This window comes from Lichenostomus cassidix, chromosome 5 (assembly GCF_008360975.1).
Source record: "Lichenostomus cassidix isolate B80296 chromosome 5, HeHo_3.0, whole genome shotgun sequence".
Lineage (NCBI taxonomy): Eukaryota > Metazoa > Chordata > Aves > Passeriformes > Meliphagidae > Lichenostomus > Lichenostomus cassidix.
Genome location: NC_139486.1, coordinates 40,797,361 through 40,817,471, shown reverse-complemented (window position 1 = coordinate 40,817,471; position 20,111 = coordinate 40,797,361). Strand labels below are relative to the sequence as shown.

General features: G+C 47.5%; 1 protein-coding gene across 1 annotated transcript in view; it reads left to right on the top strand.

The window, feature by feature from the left end:
* Nucleotides 1-318: 318 nt before the first annotated feature.
* The window catches only part of HSD17B12 (hydroxysteroid 17-beta dehydrogenase 12), an 84,012-nt gene continuing 64,219 nt past the window's right edge, over nt 319-20,111 (top strand). Inside the window, exon 1 of the mRNA XM_085062632.1 lies at nt 319-659. Within this exon, the coding sequence (XP_084918758.1) occupies nt 491-659 (169 nt within the window). The 5' untranslated portion in view covers nt 319-490. The remainder of the gene's footprint in view (nt 660-20,111) is intronic.

The following is a 20,111-nucleotide window of genomic DNA, read 5'->3' as shown; positions in this document are numbered from 1 at the left end:
TGGCGATCACGGCGAGGCTCCGTGGGCGAGCGCAGTGCGGGGCTGGGGGAGGGGAACCGAGGGACATATTCGGGTGCGAGGCGGAGCCTGAGCATTTTATGAATGGGCTCATATGACGTCAGTGAGGGCGGGAGGCGAGGCCCCCTCTCCCACCAATCCTGTGAGGTCCCCGTACCGTGGGACCAATCAACGTGCGGTCTCCGGGTGACGGCCATGCTCACCGGCCAATGGCGGCAAGAGAGCGGTGCCGACCACGTGGGGCGCAGGCCGCAAGTAGTACGGGGGCGTGTGGCCGCTCGCTGCCTGCCCCCCCTTCCCGGCGCGGCGGGGCCGGGCGGCCCCAGGGCGGGCGGGCCCGGCCGCGTTGCCGGGTTACCCGGTGGCTGAGCGGCCCCTCCGCCAATCGCGGCGGGGCGGGGGCGGGCGCCGTGACGGCTACGGGGCGGCGGTGGCCGGGAGGGTTCAGTCCGGCCGCGGCAGCCTCCGCAGCATGGTGGCTCCCGCCGCGCTCCCGGCCGCCGGCCTCCTCTACTGGGTGGGCGCGCTGGGCGCTCTCTACGCGGCGGCGCTGGCCTCGTACCGCCTGCTGTCCGGGCTCCGCGTCTGGGTGCTGGGCAGCGGCGCGGTCGCCGTGGGGCCGGCTCTGGGCGCCTGGGCAGGTGAGTGCGCGTCCCGGCCGCCCCCGCCGCGGCTCTTTCCCCAGTGCGTCCCCCCGGGCCGGGGCAGCGACCTCGCGGGGGAGCGGGCTCGGCTCGGCGGGAAAGGGGGGCGGGTGGCGGGGAACGGACCTCGGCGGGACCGGGGCAGTCTGGCGGAGCGCCCGGGGGGCGACAGCCGGGTCCGGGGCGGGCCGGTATGGGGCAGCGGCCGAGAGGCCGGCGGGTTCCGCTGCTCTGCCGGGCGCTCCCCTGCTGAGCCGGGAGCCGGTCCCAGGCTCCCCGTGGAATCTGCGGGGCCAGAGCGCTCCGGTTGGATCGGTCCTGAGAGAAACGCCCGCGGCTGGGACTTGTGCGCGGGCGGGCGGGCACGGCGTGTTTGAACTTGGTGTCTGCGGGGCGGCCGGGCGCGCAGCGCGGCTCCGGGGCCGCGCAGCCGGGGCCGCTCCGCAGTTCCCAGCGCGGCCGGTCGGTGCGCGCCGCCCCCTCCGCGCCGGCCTCGCACCTCATCGCTGACGTCAGGCCCGCCCCGTCCCCGCCGCCCCCGGAGCAGCGGCCGCTCCCGGCGCGGCGGGATTCGGCACCGCGCGGCCCCTGCCCGGCTCCGGGAGCTGCGGCGCTGTCCCGCGGCCGGGGCGCGGGCGAACGGCGGCGGCCGCGGGTGCTCCGGGGGAAGCGGCGGGCTGGAGGGCGAGGGAAGAGCCCTGCCGAGAGCGGCGGGCGAACAGCGGAGCGGCGCGAAACTTGTGCCAGCCCCGCTTGCCCCTGCTGCTCGGCCCCCCGTCGGTGCCCGGCCGCTCTCGGGAAGGGGCTGCAGCACGAGTGGCCCTCCCTGTGGAAGGGGTGACAGTAGCGGTGGCCGGGAGGGGGTGGCGACAGCATTTTGCTGGCATCTCAGAAATACAGGAGCGCTGAGGAAGTACAGCAGAGGCTGTTACCAGGGTATTTGCAGTGCTATGCTGCTCTAACTTTTCTTAGTACTTCGATTCCTGGTCACAGGAGCCACGCTGGGGAAAGACAGTTTCTTCTATCTGAGACTGCCACTGCCACTCAGTAGCCTTTAAGTAATGGCCTTTAAGTAATGATGAGGTATTAAAAAGGGCGTCTTTGCTGGTGTAACAGATCAGGACAAGGGAATTTTCAAATCCTTTCTTGCCCCAGGCAGAGGGGAGCCTGATCGGGAGTTGATAAGGTGGTCCACAAATATAATTGCCAGGTGTAAGAGATGTGAGTTTAAGATGAGTTGATGGTTTAAAATTCTGTAAGAGGTACTTCCTTCCCTCAAGGGGAGTAGGAGGACATCAAGCACTCAGCTGCTGCAGCTGCTTCCAGGTGTCAGACCTGTAGGTAGAGCAGCCCTGCAACAAGCTGGTCTGTTGCTGGGCTTATGACTGTGCTCCCCCATAACCTCTGCTGCAGCCAACACAGAACTTGTATGTGAACATATGGTTGGGTAGCTGAATGTCTGCTTGTGTGAGACACCAGTAAACCAGCACTGCTACTGGCAGCATACATAATGCCAGAGCACGTAATGAGTTCTGTGTGCCCAGGCTTGAAACGCAGCAGCAGTGCCTTGGACAAGCTACAGCTTTATATACAAGTGACTGAGGCTCAGGTCTTCCTTTCGGCTGGAGAAACCTTATGCCTGTTAAAAATGTGGTTGGCACAGGATACCCAAACCCTCTTTGGCTTTCTAATGCTGGTTTTGAATACATTACTGTATTATTAGTTGCCTGCTGACTTGTGGTGCATCACAGAAGACTTGATGGCCACTTGCACTTGTTTTGCACTGTTTCAAACATGGAAGTTGGCAGAGCTTGAGCAAAATGCTGGCTTATCAGCTGGAACCACGAACTGTAGATAACAGATCTTCCCACAGTCACATCCTCAAAGATCCAGAGAACCGTAGTGCAAGTGTCCTCTGTCACTGTTTTGTGCAAGTGCAGGCAGCAGCAGCAGCCCAATGTATGTAGCCAGTGGCTGCTCACAGAAGTGGTTCTTTCTCTGCCATGATGGTGATCCTCAAGGCAAGGAGGAAGAAGAGCATTGGCAGCACAGCTGAATTCCCTGTTTATTGCTCTGCTCTAAAGTGGGAGCACTGCTGCACTGTCAAGGAGAATGGAGAAACAGAGTGATGGTGCCTGCTGTCACTGTAGGAACACATGTGGCCATCATGAGTTAGCTGTTGTGTATCCTCTATGTGCAGCTGATGCAGGTGAGGTGCTGCTTTATTGGGACAGCTGCTGTAGCCTCCAGCTGAAATGAGGAGAGGTTGTCAGTCTGAAAACACATTGAAGGGAGTGGTTTGCCCTGAAGTACATTGTGGCACCAGCAACAGGCTGGGCAGGCTCTCTGTTTTCTGTCGTGGAAAGGAGGATGGAGGCACAGCTGCAGACATGTTGGGTCACCTTGAGAATTAGCAAATTACTAAGTTGTACTGTAGGAAGAAGAGCATTTCCTCTTTTTCTGATATTTTAAAAACCAGTGGTTTTGATGCTAATTGGCTGCTGTAGTTATTGTGTCAATGTGTTCTTTCTAGTGCACAGCTAGAAAGCATCTTTATAAAAACCCTAAAGCACAAGTCTTTTTGGAAGGAGTTCTTACTGCCCTTTAACTGTTCTGCATGTCTGAAATTGGGTTGCAAATTCTTAACTTGTTTTCTCAGAGGTTTTTTGGATATGTATATGCAGTTGCTTCTGTCTATGCTCTATCTAATTTCCTGGTTTTCAGAAGGAGAGGATATAAGGAGGAAGAACAACTATGTGAACTGGTAATGTACTCCAGGAAAATTAGGTTTGTACTACTTGAAATAGCATCTCTTTTGACAAAAGGTTAGTTTTTCAACAGTCACACTTATGTGTGAAGGTCCATATGCAGCTTTTCTGGTTTTCTGTCCGTATAACTTGCGACTGGCTTGTTTTTTGGCTACTGTGCAGTGAAGTACAGTGTGGAAGTTGAGTGGTTGTCTCGGTGTGAGATTTCTGGGTGTATCTTGAGAGAGTATACAGTGAAAACTCCTGAGTTGAGTGTTTTACCTTTAATGCTACTTAATGCTACTCATAAATCAGTAAAAGATGAGAATAACAGCTTCCTTGATTTAAACAAATGGCGCTAAATAAACCACAGACTCAACAGGACCAGAGTGCCAAGGAGTCATTCTGAAATCACCAAGAATACAGCAAAGATGTGGCTGCTCCCCTGCCTTCCTCTAGGCAGACAGTTCTGTTGCTAGTGCTGATTGTTGTGATCCATAGTGGTATTTCCTTAGCTTGGATGAGACTCCTGTTCTTCTCCCATTGATGGTAGTGGCAGACAGCCACCTTGCTTTTCTGCCATTGAAAATTTGGTGTATTCTGGAGTACAGAGTGTCTGGAGCAGGGAACTGTCTGCTGCTGTTATAGCTCCCATTTGGAGAGTTGCCGTGTCTCCTATTTTAGGAAGCTGCCTCTTTTTCTGGAAAACATGAAATTGTTTTTCTGCTCCTTCGCCTCAGTAATTTGGTGAAATGAATTCAGAATCCCATGGTAATTTAGACTAGGAGGGACCTCAGGATGCTTGTAGTCCAACCTCCTGTTTGGAGCAGGGTCAGTTGTGTGATCAGACTAATTCAATATATGCAAATAATTAACTATATTCAAAACACTGTGTCAGTGTAAGTTGGATTGATCTGGTGTTGTGAAGCATCTGACATCTTGGTTGTGTCAGTTCTTGGTTATGTGGATACTTAAACATTTTATTTCTTTTTTCCCTGTCTCAACATTGCAGATATTTTGATGATAAATGTGGGTTTTTTCCCAATTTGCTGTAGCTGAAGCAGTGTGTTAACTATAAACAAAGTTTATTTTGGTTGTGTGTTTGGCCATATGACACTAAAAGAAAAGTCCTGTTTTCTTTCAAGCCTCACAGTGGCTTAGAAAAGCATCCACTTCTTTCCCCATGCCTTTGATAGAGTCATGGTTGAATAATCGTACATTGAGTGGGTACAAGATGTCTGATAGTGGTGATGCTTTCTCATGTGGTGAATACAGCTGTACAGTTGTATTTGGGCCAACAAACGTTTGTGAAGATGAGCCTGCCTTAATTAAGCTTCTTGGAGTTTATTCACTAACATGCAAAATTAACTAAATGTGGGCAATTTGCTCTAGATTTCTTAAAAAAGAATTTGTGAGAGGTCATTAATCAGGATGTTAATGGTGCTCTCAACTGCCTCTAACTTTCTGTAATTTGATTTTAGACAAACCCATCTTATTCAGTCTCAAACTGTTCTTTCCCTGTGTAAATATTTAATAAAAACTCCCTTGAGCAGCAGCAAAGCAGGGTGACCCTCTCTGCCTTGTTGTTGTCTTCTTTTACTTAACAAGGGCTATGTGTACTCCAGCATCTGAAAATAGGGGCTTGTGTACCAGGGCCACGGAGGGAGGCACGAAAAATGTATGTAACTGGGTACATGAGTAGTGGAGTAGATACTTACTTGTGTCTGTATGGTCAGGTCTTTAAAAACTAAGAATATGGGTCTGATTCCCAAACTCTTATTGGCTTCTAAGTTAGGGTAATAAGCTCTATAAATCAGACCTTATAAATAATGTTATTAAATTAATAAGATGTGATGCTTATGTCAAGAGAAAGAAGTGACTAGCTGGATTTTGTGCTTGTAAATCATTTGAGTTAGATTCCATTTGTAAGATTATGCTTTCTGTGGTCCCTGGAAATGGTGTTTTATAAAACAGACCTTGATCCTTATGAAGTTCTTACAAGGGTATCCTTATAAGAATATCCTTAAGGGTATCCTTAATGAAATAAGCCAGATGGTAAATTATTTTAATTACAGTTTAAGAACTCTGTACAAAGGATATTCACTTTACTGCTGACCAGGTGCTAAATTGTTGATGACTTTGATCAGCTTTCACAAGTAGTGTTGTTTTTGAAACTCCTTGGCATTGAGTGAAATAGTTGTTATCTTAAAGCTTCTTAGTTTTTGGCAAGCAGGTGTCAAGCTCTGTTGCACAAACTAGTGCAGTTTTGCTTTGCAGGTGTTTCACAATGTGCAGTGATAGATAGTTGACAGACCATGTCACAAATCACTGTTGCAGATTTAAACAGCCATCCCCGAGCAGTGTGTGATGAGGGTGCAGTTAGCAGGGAAATGGAGGAGAAGGGAGTTTCAGCCTCTCTTAGTGTTGCTCTCCCTGCAGTATGTGAGAGGAGAGGCTCTACTCAACTCGCTCTTTTCCCTGTACACGAGTTTTTGGCTGGTATGTGCAGAGCTTTAGGGGGAGTTTTTGGTTATCTCTCATTCTTTAGCTGAATCACTTATTCAGGGATTTATCATCTTCAGCACTTCAGATCCATGGTGAAGGTTTTCTGGCCTTGTTCTCAATTCTGGATGCTACCCTTATATGAAATAAAGCATCGCACTTGTTAACGTAAAAAGTAATGTTGAGAATGTGTGAAAATATGGCAGTTTGCTTGTAACTAACTCGTGATTGTGACAACTCAAATGAAATGTGCAGCCTGAACTCAGAGCATGTTTGTTTTCTTGTATGGCTATTTGCAAAGTGCTCCTGAAGGGTTACTGCACTGAAGAGTGGCTTAGAGAACAGTCTGTTGCAAGTGTCCTAATCTGCCCTGTACTTCCCAGGAGTACTGTGCTCCAGTGTATTATGGCTTTTTCTTTTCTTACTTGCCTTGTGGTGTTTCCAAGTATCTATCCGAAATTTTATCTAGTAAAAAAATTAGCTGTCTGCCTGTAGTCATCAGTCCTACTCATAGCTTGTAATTGAGAAGACTCTTGTCAGTGTATCCCTCCAGCCTGTGCATTGTTGGACTTAGCAAATGATGCTTCTCCAGAGCAGCCCAGGAGAAGTGGGATCTCTGACCCTGTTTCTGTAGGCTCGGCAGCTTGCACTGTGCGGTGCTTGAGGGGGCTGGAACCCCTTCAGAAACCTTGCAGCTCGTGGTGAGTCAGGGAGGCTCTCTAGTATTTTTTACATAGGCTACTGCTATTAACATACCCTAATACATACCCTATATATATATGAATACCCTAAAATCAGTATTGGTTCCTGGACAGTATAAAGAAATGAACCATGCTCTGCTGTTTTCTACAGTTTTTCTCTCTCTCTGGTGCTTGATTTCTTCTTTCAGGTGTTTTCCTTTGCACTCTTCGCACTATGATGTTACTGTTTAAAACCTCTGCTTAGTAGGATTGCTCAACACTTACTGCATTGAGTACTCCTTCTTGCACTCTCTAGTCAAAAGAGTAGAGGGAGAGCAACTGCACAGAGCTCAGATGTCCAGAGTCCCAGTTCTGCTGTGTCCTTGCTGATGGACTTCAGCCCTTCCCTTCTGGCTCGTGCCAGCAAATGTGTATGTGTGGGCATGACCAGCCTCAGCATCAACCAAACTCACAAATCTACAGCTCTGCAGTTTGATTCAGACTATGAACAGACTTTGCCATGTTTAACTGGAGGAGCAGTTAAACTGTGGAGGAGGGTGAAACGCTGTAGTATGGTTTCTCCACCTGCCAGGAAAAAAAAAAAGCTAATGTTGAGTGGAGGACAGATGTTTGCATTAAGGTGAAAAGAATACCCATCTCTGGTAAACAGCCTGAGAGGGAAATGCTTGACAATTTATTAGCCTGGGGGGTGAATAGCTGAGTTATTTTAAGCTAGCTCATTCTCCCGATCTTCTGGGTGTTTTAAAGTTGGAATACTTGTAATGGAAACTGGTTACTTAAAACTAGAGAATTTATACAAGGATGTAGTCTAGAGTAATATGTTGCTCAGGTTTCTTTGTTTTGCTCTTTTGATCAGTGTGCTTCCCTGCCTTTGGGAAGGTTACCTGTGAGGTGCCCTGGTGACAGCAAGGAAAGGCATTGTGTAGAAGCAGTGAGCACACAAGTGCCTTCAGCAAGGAGGTCCCAACTGGAATTGTGCTGGGTGCTAGTGCCAGTTGGGTAAATGTACTCCTGTATAAGGAGCAAGTAAGCTGGTAGGAGGCCGTGAGGGTCTGAGAGCAGAGCTGAAAGTGTCTTTTGGGAAAACTGCAGTAGTTCTCCACCTGGGAATTGTTTTTTGGTAGGCAGGTGAAACATGTTGCTCTTGGTCTTGTGAATATATTAATTCCTAATACTTAGGATGAGGATGACCATCTCTGCAATGGAAGGGATAATAGTAAGAAAGTATATTTCCTGATTATTGTAGCAGAAATGCCAAGTATGATTCTTCAGGCCTGTATATGAACACAACTGTGGGATAAACACTGTAACTATAAGGTAAAGCATCTCACGTGTTGGGCTTGCATGGTTTAATCTCTTACCTAAGTTGCTGCTTCTAGCTTCAGATGACTTCTGATGCTCACTTGCTGATAAGCTTTAGGAAACCTGGGTTCTTAGAGAAAAGCAAAATATTTTTTAGATTCAGTACATTAGTATCTGAAAATGCTAGAATTAGGGCAATTTGAGTTCTTTCCCCTGTAGTATATTTAATTGCATAAAAGAATTCTGCCTTCAATCTGCTATTTTTTGACTCCCGATTTAACCTTAAAATAATATATTGTTTTTCAAATCTGTGCAAGTTCCCAGATTCCTGGAATTAAAGTCTAGAGCAATGCACCATCACCCACTGGGTGAGTCATTATTCGTGCTGAAATCCTGATGCCCAATATAAACATCTTCAGCTAACATGGAAGGAGACCTATATGCAATATTTCCTACTGAGCTTCTAATTCACTCCATTGCCCTCAGCAACAGATTGTGACACCTAAAAGCCTGGGCTTTGGCTGTAGGTTTTGAAAGAAACCTCTTGTTTAGCAGATCTTAAAACTGGAGTTGAGATGTCCTGAGCCTCAGGGAAAATACTGCCTGTCCCATTGTTTCTTGTACTTCTTTTCCCATTTTTGTTACCCTCCCTCTTTCTTTCACTCCTGAGGGTTCTCCTGTATTTCTCTCATGATTTAGTTGCTTGTCAGTTGTGGGAAATGGCTGGGTGGCTCAGGTTTAGGCATGCTCCATGTATGTGCAGAACTTACTGTCTAGTTGACTGTACAGATTTGGTTTTGGTTACGTGTTTGTTTTTTTCTGTTTTTTACACCTCCCTTCTATTTTCTCCTCTTAAGCAATTGTGAGCCACATGTTCTGAAAAGGTGTATTCCATCAGTCATGCCAGAGGGATAGCTGTGTCTCCACTTCTTGAGGAGCTCTATACTTACTGGATGAGAAAGAGCAGACTTCAAGAGCTTACCTCTAGGAGTGTTAATCACAACTTTTCCAAAGGATTTTCATGTATGTTAGAAGACTACCACAGAAGCAGAAAGGAGGAAAGCTGTAGTGAGAGAAGGGGAATGGGAGGTGATAAGCTCAATGGGACAAAGCTTTTTGTTGCTGAGGGGAGGAAACTCTTGTGCAGAGACTAAAGAATCTGGTCTTCTTACTAGGTGTCTAGTCCCTGCTTTTAGATGCAGAGGTTTGTGGATGTGTGGGAGGATGCATGTAGATATGGAAAGTGAAGGCATGGATTTCTCTAATTCTGCAGCTGCCGCTACCCAACCAGCACTTGCTTATGCTTGCATACTGCATCCTTGTTCCAAGAGGCCCCACTTTCATATTGCTCATCTGTGACTGGCTGATCTGTTTCTCCAAAACTCTTCTGATGTTCTGAAGTCTCTGGAAGACCTGTTTCTCATAGGCTTCTGCCCCTTTGCTCCCTTTCCCAGGATTCTTATCCTGGCACCAAACGTGCTTGATCTATAAACTTGTTATTCACTATTATTTTGCATAAATGTCTTTTTTCCTGAAAGAGGTGTATATGCCCAGTATTCCTGGTGTCTCAGTCCCATCTGCTAAAGAGCTCCCCATCCCCAGAGTGTGGATTCAGCATGGCTCACGAGTCAGATCTCTAACAGGAGGGAGAAGTAGCAAGGATAGGGCAGTAAAGGGTCGCTGCATTGCTGGAAGAAGCCACTACCCTGTCTGTGGTTGAACAAGGGATCAGAGTTAGGATGTCTTGCAGTTTGTTCCTACCCTCAGTTGTCCTATGTGTCCAACCCAGTGTTGTATTGCATGGCATAAAGAGATGTGTACTCTTATCAGCTTACAGGTGTGCTTAAAGGCCAGTTACCGGTCCTGATACAAACTCTTTACCTCAGTCTTTTTGTCCTGGTAGACCCAGATCTATGGCAAAACTTGTGGGCCTCTGCAACTTTGTATTTGTTCCTAGATTTTGACCTAGAACACTCCATTTTGTGGACTGGTTCTTCACCTTGGGTGTTCACTTTAACCTCCAGAATCTTGATCGTGTACCTTTGCACTTGAATCAGTTTGCTGACATGCTCACATGGTGTCAGTTTATAAATGAGATGCCTTCAGTCACAAGAGTGAGTTAGTGTGTGTTTTTACATCATGTATTTCTTATGTAAAAGTTTGGTGTGGAGAGAGAAGGGAGATGGGGAGCTCTTGTCTTGCTGTTTTCCTCCTAGGCTGGCACTGATGTTGGTCTGTTTGTGTGGTGGTGTGGTTAAGGAGTGTGCCCTGCAGAAAATTAGTCATTTATGGGGCTATTTATGCTCCATAGACTGCTTTGGTCACATGAATTCCAGTGCTGGTGCAACAGAAGGGAAACTTGGCAGCATTATCAAACTGTTGAAGCTACATTTGAGCCCAGTGGTCAACCTGAGTTGCTCCAAGACCAAACTGCTGCTAAAAGAATTGCTGCTGCTCTGGTCACTGGCTGGGAGCTCTCGCTGCTTCCCATACATTGCCTCCAGTCGGTGGTGGTGGTGAGGTTGCTTGTGTCGCTGACCTCTAACTCTGCAAGGAAGACCAGCTGCAGTCAGCTGGGTCAGCTTCCTTAGCTGCCTGAAAACCCATTGGCAAGCAGATGCTGAGGAAGCAGGTAGGCATGGATGGGTGGGGGACGTCCTGCAGCTAAACTGTCTGTAACTGAGCCTAAAACTGCAGGAGGAGCCTGTTGTCAGTTCTGTTGCTTAGCCCCATCTTGATGGGCTACTCCAAAGTCTTGTTTTGTGTGGTTCTTTGTGGGTCAAGATGGGTGGCATGTACCTCTTGTGTGTTTAAGAGGATTGTTTATGAGCTGTAGAGTATGGTTTTGGAAGTCCCTGCTAACAGGGTTTAACTAATTCCTTTCCTTTTCAACCACTAGGATAGTGGTGTTGTATTGTTTTGATAGCTGGAGTACGAATTTTAAGAAATAAACCTCTTTGTCATTCCTTCTGCAATAGTTCAGTATTCTGTTCTTCCTGTGACCTTGTCCTTGGGGACAGATTGGTTGTGCTTGGCTATATTTCAAACTCTTATTCTGGTAATAACCAAATTCTTGATGTTTCACAGTGTTTGGAAATGATGGGGTGGGAATCTGTTCATCTGAAAGTCTTTGTAAGCCAAGAAGTTTTAGTAAAATGAAAGAGGTGGATTTTCAAGCTGCCAGCTATGCAGAATTTTGGTAGTGTGTCATCCCAGCTGGATTTGTCACTTAGTTGCTGTTGGTGGTTGTGGTTAAATCAAAGTGTAGAATTTCCAATGTAAGACACTGCCTTGGCAACATATGAAAATAATGTATTTGTTCAGAAAAATGTTAGTGTGACATTCCGGCACAGACTAGCTTGTTTCGGTCACTGTTAGTGAGCTTTGGATTGAAACTGCTTTTTGTGCACTAACCTAGAATTTGTCTCCTCAAACTTTCAGCACAATTCTTTACAAAGTGAGGAAGCAGATTTGAGTAACACGATACCTTTTTTCATAAATGCATATTGTTTTAAAATAGCCTTTACTGTAGAAGATGGTTTGTATTTTCATCTTAAAGCTTTACTTCAGGGGGAATTAGTACTTTGGCATGCATGTAAGTAAGGAATACTGATCAAAACTTTTAATGCCCAGTGTGGTACTATATGCATATATTCTTATTAGCTGTGGATATTTTGCAGACTGAAGTTTTGCCCTTATTCCTAAACCTTGGAGCAGTGATCATGTTGTTAAAAACCTTTTGTTTGTTGGTTTTTTACCTCTCCTTCTCTTCTGTAAGGTGTCTTAGTTCCTTTGATGCAAGCTACTTCCTCTAGCCACAATGGCCCATTTTCAGCAGGAAAGATGTACCTAAATTCAGTGCTGTGACAGTTTGCATGTGCAACGGGCTGCTTGGCCTCTAAGCAAGACTATGCTGTGCCCCAGCTGGCCTGTGTGTGTCCTGTACACACATCTTGGTGCTTGTGGGGACAGCAGTGTTTTGGTGAGGTGGCACTGGCTGAACATGTTGTAAGAAAGGTTTACAGAACTTGGAGGAGGGTGGCAGACATGCTGGAACAGGTCCCATTGGCAGCCGGGGAGCTTTGTGCAATTTTGAGGGGTTTTTTGAAAGAGAGGCTAGAAGGACATGTGGATAATAAAACTGTTTTGTCACTCTGGTTCTGCTCTGTAGACTAAAGATGTGGAAAGAACATCCTCCATTGCTCTTTCTAGTGTCTGACTTCTTAAAGGAGGGTTTTATCTTGGACCAGAGAGAGAAGTTAAATAGCTGGCCCCCAGTCCCACTCAAAAGGGGAATTGGATAGCAGTAGTGAAAACCTTTTCTGCTGTGAAACCTGTAAAGATTTCTAAACCAAAGAGTCCTTGAGAAGTTGGGATAGGAGGCCTGCAAGAATGGAATGTCAAAAATGGAAGGAAAGCAGCAAGTAGAAGAGAGATGGGGCAGGAGATACCTGAAGTCAAACAGGTTGTTGTGCATGCTGCTTTCCAGAGCATCCAGGCAATTGGTGGAGGCTGTTCTCCCTTTATAGCATTGCATCTGTGGGTAGGGGCTATTGCTGAAAATTCCTCTGAGCTACCTTTTTTCTGAGTCATAACTGCTTGCTTGGGACAAGCTGTAGACTCCTGTCACCACTTGCTTGAGTGGACTCTAAAGGAAAAAGGCATTGGGGAGATTGCAATGAAGACCTTGGAAAAAGGTTGTGGTGGACCTTGACAAGGGAGTACTGCATTCTTGGTATAACTCTGCATAGAAATCTCCACTTTGCCAGGGACAAGGTACGTGTTAAAGGCAAGGTCAATAGTGCTGTGTCTGTGCTAGTGTTCCCTGATGGAGCTGGGGCTCAGTGGGACCTGAAATGCGTGTGTGGTGCGGGCTGGCGCAGAGGTCGTTCGCTCTGCCGGGCGTGTGTGCCGTGCTGCCTTGTGTTCGGGACAGGAGCACGCAGGGCTGCTGGCAGCGCCTTCAGGGCGACTCCTCTGCTGCGGGTGGATGCTGTGTGCAGCCGGCCGGGGGGACCCGTGGGGCAGGCGGCAGCGAGGGAGTCGTGGAGTGCTCTCGGCTGGCTCTCAGCTCAGCTCAGCTTGGCCCGGGCTGGGCGCGCTGGTGGCTCCGCTCTGGTCCCGTTGGCAGTCAGTCGCTCGGGCATTGCCGGCGGCGGGGATCAGCGCCCCGAGATCGTGCATGCTTAGTGTCGCGCCGTGCGGCGGGCGTGCTGGGATCAGTGTCCGGGAACAGGACGTGCTCCTGGCACGCCGTGCCGGGGCTCCCGCGTGGGCGCGGGGCAGCAGCCGCAGGGCGCCGGCGCCCCCGGGCTGTCTGTCCGTCCGTCAGTCCGTCCGTCCGCCCCCGCCGCGGCGCAGCAGCGCCCCCTGCCGGCCCGCACGGCGCGCCGGAGCTGCGGGCGCTCGGGGCCGCCCCGCACCCCTCCCGGCGGGACCGGCCCCGCTCCCCGCTGCCTCCGGTGGGCGGCGGGGGAAGCCCGCCCCGCTCCCGGGGGATGCGCTGCCCGCGGGGGAAGGCCGCCCCCGCCAAGGGTTAATGCCGCCTCACCTCAGCCGCCCCGGCCGCGGCGGGAGGGGGCGGAGGAGGAGTGGTGCCGTCACTGCGGCGGCTCCCGCGCCGTTACCTAACCGGTGACATAACGCGCTCCCTCCGCTCCGCTTAGGAAGCGCTTGGGGCCAGCACGGGGGTCGGCTTCCAGAGCCTGCGGGGCGGTGGCGGGGCCAGTGTGAGCCGCGCTCGGAGCGCATGGCTTCCTCCGCCCGCATTGCCGCTCTTCCCGGAGCGCCCTGGCTCCCCGCCCCGAGGGGCGGCGGGCTGCCCCGTCCGTGAGCCGGGCAGCCGTCGGCGGGGAGCGCTCCCCGTGTCCTCCTCCTGGAGTTTCCCGGGCGGACAGGGGCTCGGCGGGGCCGCTGTTCATCCCGGGGCCGGGGGTGCGCGGCCGCCTCGCGTGACAGGGATACTGGCAGGGACACTGGCTGGTCCACGTGCGGCCGGGGGGGCCGGGGCAGCCTGCGCCAGCCCATGCAGTGCCCGCAGGCGCTTCCTCTGCCTCCCTGCTCTGCCAGGGAGAAGAAAGTGCATCGAATCAATCGTAGCTGAAACATTTAAGGAGGCTTGATGGGAGCCTCGTTTCCATGGGAAAATCTGGGGAGTTTTCCACCGGGGGAAATACTGCAAGTTTTCAAGGGCTCGGAGTGAAATATAGAAGGCGTCGGTGGGCGTTTCTTTATTTAGAAACGGGAAAAGCAAAGGCAGTGTTGCCCGAGTTCTTCCTTAAATTTTTAAGGCAAACACCTATTGCAAAACAGTCAAGGATTTCTAGAGCGCTTTAACGTAAGAGTCTCCCTAATGCTTGATGGTAATTTATCGAGGGCATTTCTCAAGAGACAACTATTGTCCTCTAAGTTGGTTAACCTAGGCGTGTTAACATTATTCATCTCTTCCCCCCCCCCCACCCCGATGGATAGAAATACTTAATTAAAGCGAATGTAATTAAGAGCGTGGGATGGAAGGGACCTCTGTGGAACAGTAATTACCAAATATGCTCATTTTAGCTAAAACTGTATATATATATATTTAGGGTCAAAAAATAGAGTAGCGTTCAGATCTGCTCGGTTCCCAGCCCTGCACGGTCGCCTTTGAGCGCTGCGCGACCCCCTTTTTTATGAATGGTGGGCTGTGCTCGATTGAGCAGCGGCTCGGCTGGGCTGGGCTCGCCGCGCGGGCTGCGGGCAGAGGGCGCTGCTGAGCGCTCACTGCGGACACGGCGGGGCGCGTCCTGCCCTGCCCTGCCCGGCCCGGCAAGGTGCGGCGGGGCTGGCCGGCTCGGGATGCGCTCGCCGCGGCTGCGGCGCGCCAAAGCGACCCATCGGGTCACTGCCAGCTTCAGCAAAACTGCCCTTCTGTGTTGCCTTCCAGTGCAAAGGCTAGAATGCAAAACGCGGGCTTGAGAAACAGCATACTGCGGATAGCTCATTTGTTGTAGGCAGGGTATCTTTTGAAGATAAGTTCGATGGCTTTTCAACAACTTTAATTTCTGGAGGTTGTTGTTTTTTGTATGAACCTTCTATTTGAGTAGATTGTTTCTCACCATAATTAGGTAACTTTCAAAGATAGTAGAAATTTAAATTATTCTGGTGCTACTTCTCTACATTTTTAAGGCTTGCCTTTATAAGATCTCGACATTTGAATAAAGGCTTGCCAGCTATGGCATCTTTTATCTGTGCTTGTCTTTGCATCTTTTTAAGAAAACATTATCTGCTAAATATACTCTTGAAACCATCTTTGCCTCAAACAATCCAAGAGAAACTATTTCCAGTACATCTGAGAGGATTCCACTTTTTAACAGCAATGAAGGTGTTATTTAAAGTTAGGGCTTCTAAAAGGTTTAGAGCCATTCCTAGCATAGCATAAACATGCTTATGATCTTGGAGTTCGTGCAGTCATGCTTGAACCTGCGAAAGGGGACACCCTGAAGGGTGTTTTGCTCTCTTCCCAAAAGAGCTACTTTAGCAGCTGGTTCGAGTAAGATTGCACAGATTCTTCATTCCAGAGTAGCCAAGGGAAGGGAGGAAGGATCTTATTTGATGTCTGTTTGTGTCTTGGATAGCAACAGGCAGCTTAAATGGTCCAGTCCACCTCTTTTTGCCCTTGGGAACTGAAGGTTTGGGTGACCTGAAATCTTGGATGTTTCCAGTCATGAGACCAGAAGCACAACATTCTACTAGAAGATCCAATATTGTCTCTAAACAACATGATGTTGGTTCTTGCCTAATGTGAACTACTTCGCTAATTAGCTCAGGTGGCTTCTTATTCTAACCCTTCCGTTTTATTATCTATTTTAAGTGCTGCAGACTTGCACCTGTAGCAGTCACATTAGTTTCAGTCTGCATTTACCATAGACAAGCTGACCACAGATCTAGTAAGGGTTGTCAATGTCCTGCAGTCCCACAGTTGTGCAGCCTCAAGTGAGGAGCAGTGGGCTGGGTGAAGTGGGAGCAGCTCTTTCGGCCTCTCATGATGCTAATGTTTCTTACTTTTGTGTCTAACATGACACATATTATGTGGCTGCTGTGCTCTTACTTAGTCTCAGTAAAACCATGAGGAACTGGTGATGGAAACTGGTCTGGTCTGGTCTTCTTCTTGTCATTGCTCCTGCTGTGCAGATGTGAAGCAGATGTACATTTGTACACTTGTTTCCTGCTGTATATAGATTGAAGAGCCTGAATTTGCACTCTGCAGTTGTCATCCTCCTGCTACCTTCACGAGGCCTTGTAAAATTCCCAGTGTGATGCTTCCCATTCTGCTGTTTAGCGGCATGAGATATGGAAGTCTCTGTGCTTCAACTTCCTTACTTTTGAGGAGGTCACACGTTTGGGTATGAGTTTTGTTGCCACTTCAGCTGTTCTGCAGAATCCTTATTTTCATACCTCTGTGTCCCTAGAGCAAATGCTACCTTCTTAGCGTACAGCTTGTTTTAATGTTGCTTCTAGCCAAAATGAATAAAATATCACTGGGTGTCTTCCTGCTCTACTTCTGAGCAGTCAGGATCTCTAAGGGAGAGATAGCTTCTGAATGAAATCTCTCCAAGTCTCACCTCTTTGCAGTTGGATTCCTTGTTCCCAGATAGCCTGGAGATCTTACAAATTCTACTGACATTGCCTTCCCCATGCTTGTGCTGGAGGGGGAGGAAGTGAATACATTGTATTGGTGGTGGGGAGGCAGACCTTTTCTCCTTCAAACAAGAAGTAGAAAGTTGTCAAGCTTTCCTGCTTCTTGAGTGGTATATAGCATGATGAAAACTCATGAAGAGGGAAAGATCACAGAATTATCCTTACACAAAGCAAATGCTTTTGCTGTACCCAGAGCCATCTTTATACCTGCTCTCCCACAATCTGTTAGTGCACTATAGCAGCTGAGGTGTAAAACTTGGGAACATGATACACATATAGGAATTTCTCCTGAGCCCTAAATGCTGGCCATGACTGATAAATGGATGGTCTGAAATAGGAGGTAAGAGCTCTTATATGTCCTCTGCCTGTGTTAAGCAAAGGACTCACATTCTGCAGGGCAGCAGGTCAGGCTCATGGATTTATATAACAGATAAGATATTCTGTTAATGACCACATATTCAAAACATAAAGTCATTTTTAGAGCTGTTTCGTGGTGTCCCCTCCCATGGGCCCCTGGGGGTTAGAAGTTAAACAAAAGCAGTTTCTTGGGTAGTTCTGACTTTGGACTTACCTCTGGCATTTTTGGGAGGGAGCAGGTGGAATTAGAATTTAAAAGGGGGCAGTGCTAAACTTACCAGTAAGCTTGAATCTGTTACATGGGAGGGAGGTCCACATAGCTACTGCAGAACATAAAGGATCTACAGATCCAAAGGGCTGGAAAATCCCTATTCTATTTAAAAAACAATTTTAAAAAGCCCTGGCATTTCAGGAACTCTTCTTGTTTTCTAGAATTTTTTTAGCTGTTGAAACAGTCGCTTAGCAGAAATGTCTTAACAGTTGTCTGTTAGACACAAGAACTTCTAAAAAGATCTCCAAGAATGGAAACAGCTTTGGGAAGGATTAGACGTATTAGCTTTGTGGGCTTTTCAAAGTCTTCACAAAAATTCACCAAGGAAGCCAAGCTGCTTCGTATTTCAATAGAAAATCAAGAGGTCAGAAAAATCTCTATACAGTGTTATATAACTTCCTTGTCGTATACAGTGCAGGGCAGGTGTGTTTGCTGACGGATGTATAGATACAGATTTTCTCTTTACATGTAAAATCTGTCTTTTTCTTGGAAGGTGAAACTTAAAAAAGGAGTGACTTGTGTGGGTAGTAGGCTGGTGCAGAGAATGGGAAGGTCACAGTGCAGGGATATTAAGTATCTTGAAACACGTTTTAGTATGGCTTAGGCTCTTAAATTAAAGGTTCTGGGAGAGCCCTTGCAGCTATTGCATCACTTGCTAAAAATAGCATCTATACTGCATAAGGCAGCCTGTCTGCAGTGTGGATAGTCTTGAGAAATTAGTGCTTCTTGTAAATGATGTTCAGTCATTTTTGCTTCTCAGCTAAGCACGTTTTTAATCTAAACTGTGATAGAGAATGAAGCAAAAGGTTTTATTTTCTGTCTCTGGGGGTGGGATGAGTTTCAAAATAGCATTGTCCACAGTTCTGTCTGCAGCATGTTTCTAAAAATACTTTTTGAAGCTTACTGAAATTACAGTTTAAAGGCACTGATAAATATGTTCTTATATTGTAATTGTCAAGGGAAGGGAAGAAAAAGAATTGCTTTATGCAGCATGAGGTATTATGCTCTTGTCATCAATCACTTAAAATTTAGCAAGGTTTTTTTTTTAATGGCAGTTACACAATGCAAGTGAAGTATAATGCTAATCTGAATCCTTACTAAAAAAACACCCCACAAACCCCAAATCCCTTGTCTTGAAAAGAGAATGTATATTTTACAGTGCTTTTTTTCCTTCTTCTATTTGAAATCTTAGTCAAGATACACCAGCAAAGGAGTGTGTTTGTATTCCAGTGGTGTTGCTGAACCAGACAGGTCTGCAGCACAGCATTTTATTTTTAGACTCTAGGTTGCCATTTTTATCCTGTAAAAAATATTCATCAGCGTCAGGGTGACAGGCCATCAATTTTTTAAAATGTGTCAGACCACGTTTTTTCCACCTCTCTCTATTTCTCCTTTTATGTCCTGCTGTATACATTTCTTATTTTTGGGGAAAGGGAGAGGGGGAATGAGGGTACTGATTTTAATTAATGCATTAGATTTTTCAATTCACAGATCTTTAGCGTCACACGGTTCATTCATCTTCAGTGCTCGACTGCTTACGCAACTTTGCTTATTGTCTTCAGAGGGTGAACTGCTCTGGTGCAGCAGCAAAGGCATGGAGTGGGCAAAACCAGTCTCCTGCTGGACTGCTCACCTCAGCTGCCCTCTCTGCTCACCCCAAAATACCCCCATGTGACAGTGCTGTGGAGAAATAGTTTCATGTATGGTGTTGGAGTGCTGGTCAGGTATAAAATTATTTCCTGGAGAAGCTGTTCAAGGTCTCTTTTGCAATAAATGTATGTAGGCCAGCTGAATTCTAACAATAGAAGGTAGGAGATCTCTTCTGGTCTGGGATATTGAGAATTGTCTAGTGCATGGCAGGAGGGGCTTAAAGCCACACAGTTTTTGGATGGTGAAGCAGTAGCTTGCTAAGTGTGAATCTACAGCACAAATTTCATGGCAGGAGTGCCACATTTCAGTTGCTTTCTAGGGTGCTGGACTTCAGAACCTCCATAATACAGCAGTCCTGTGTATATGTGTAGAAAACCTGAGGCTTTCTTAAAGAATTGTCCTTGAAGAGCCATCTAGATCGGCAGGGAACTGTTCTCATCAGAGCAGTTTGGTACAGCTGCTGGCCCCTTCCTTCTTTCCCTGCGTGCAAACATGGGAATCTTTCTGTAGCAGTGACAGGAACTTGCTTTTGAGTGGCTCTTGGCTGCTTTTGGGGGTGTTGGAGAAGAGTTGTTGCTTGTGGGAAGTGGAAGCCAGGAACAACTTGCTGCTGGAGCCAAGTTGGCTCATGACCCAAGAGGACCTCACCTATGGGGGTGATGGGTTTCACAGTGGTCTGGTTGCTTACTAAGACTTTACCTCAATCATGGGATCTCAAATGCTAGAAGGGGGGTGAGAGAAAGGGGTGCATATACTCTATTAGTAGCTGAAGGTCTAAGACAACCCTGTTCCAACTAGTTTTATTTATAATTTTAAAAGGTTTTGAACTCTTTGGAGCACTGGTACCCAAGATGGCTTGATGGGGCAGGGCCAGGCTTAACTGTTATGATAATTAATAGTAGGTATTCCCAAATGTAAGAGCAAAAAAAAAAATTTAGGATGGTTGGTTACTGATACTTTTGAGGTTAGAAGTGGAGATTCAGTGTACTTAAACTATATATCCACACATGCTAAACCTGCTTTAAGGGGGAGAAAATTGATGGGATTTTGATCATATTTGGAGAGACACTTTAGGTTGAGGCCTTCCTAAGGAAGGTTCTAGGATACAATTGTGCACATTTGTGTATGGGAAGATAATATACTGAGCTTGTGGTGTGACTTGTACCCTCCTTAAATGTGTGTAATTAAAAAGTTGCTTATCAAAGATGGACTTTATCAGTCATATCAAAGATAGACTTAATCA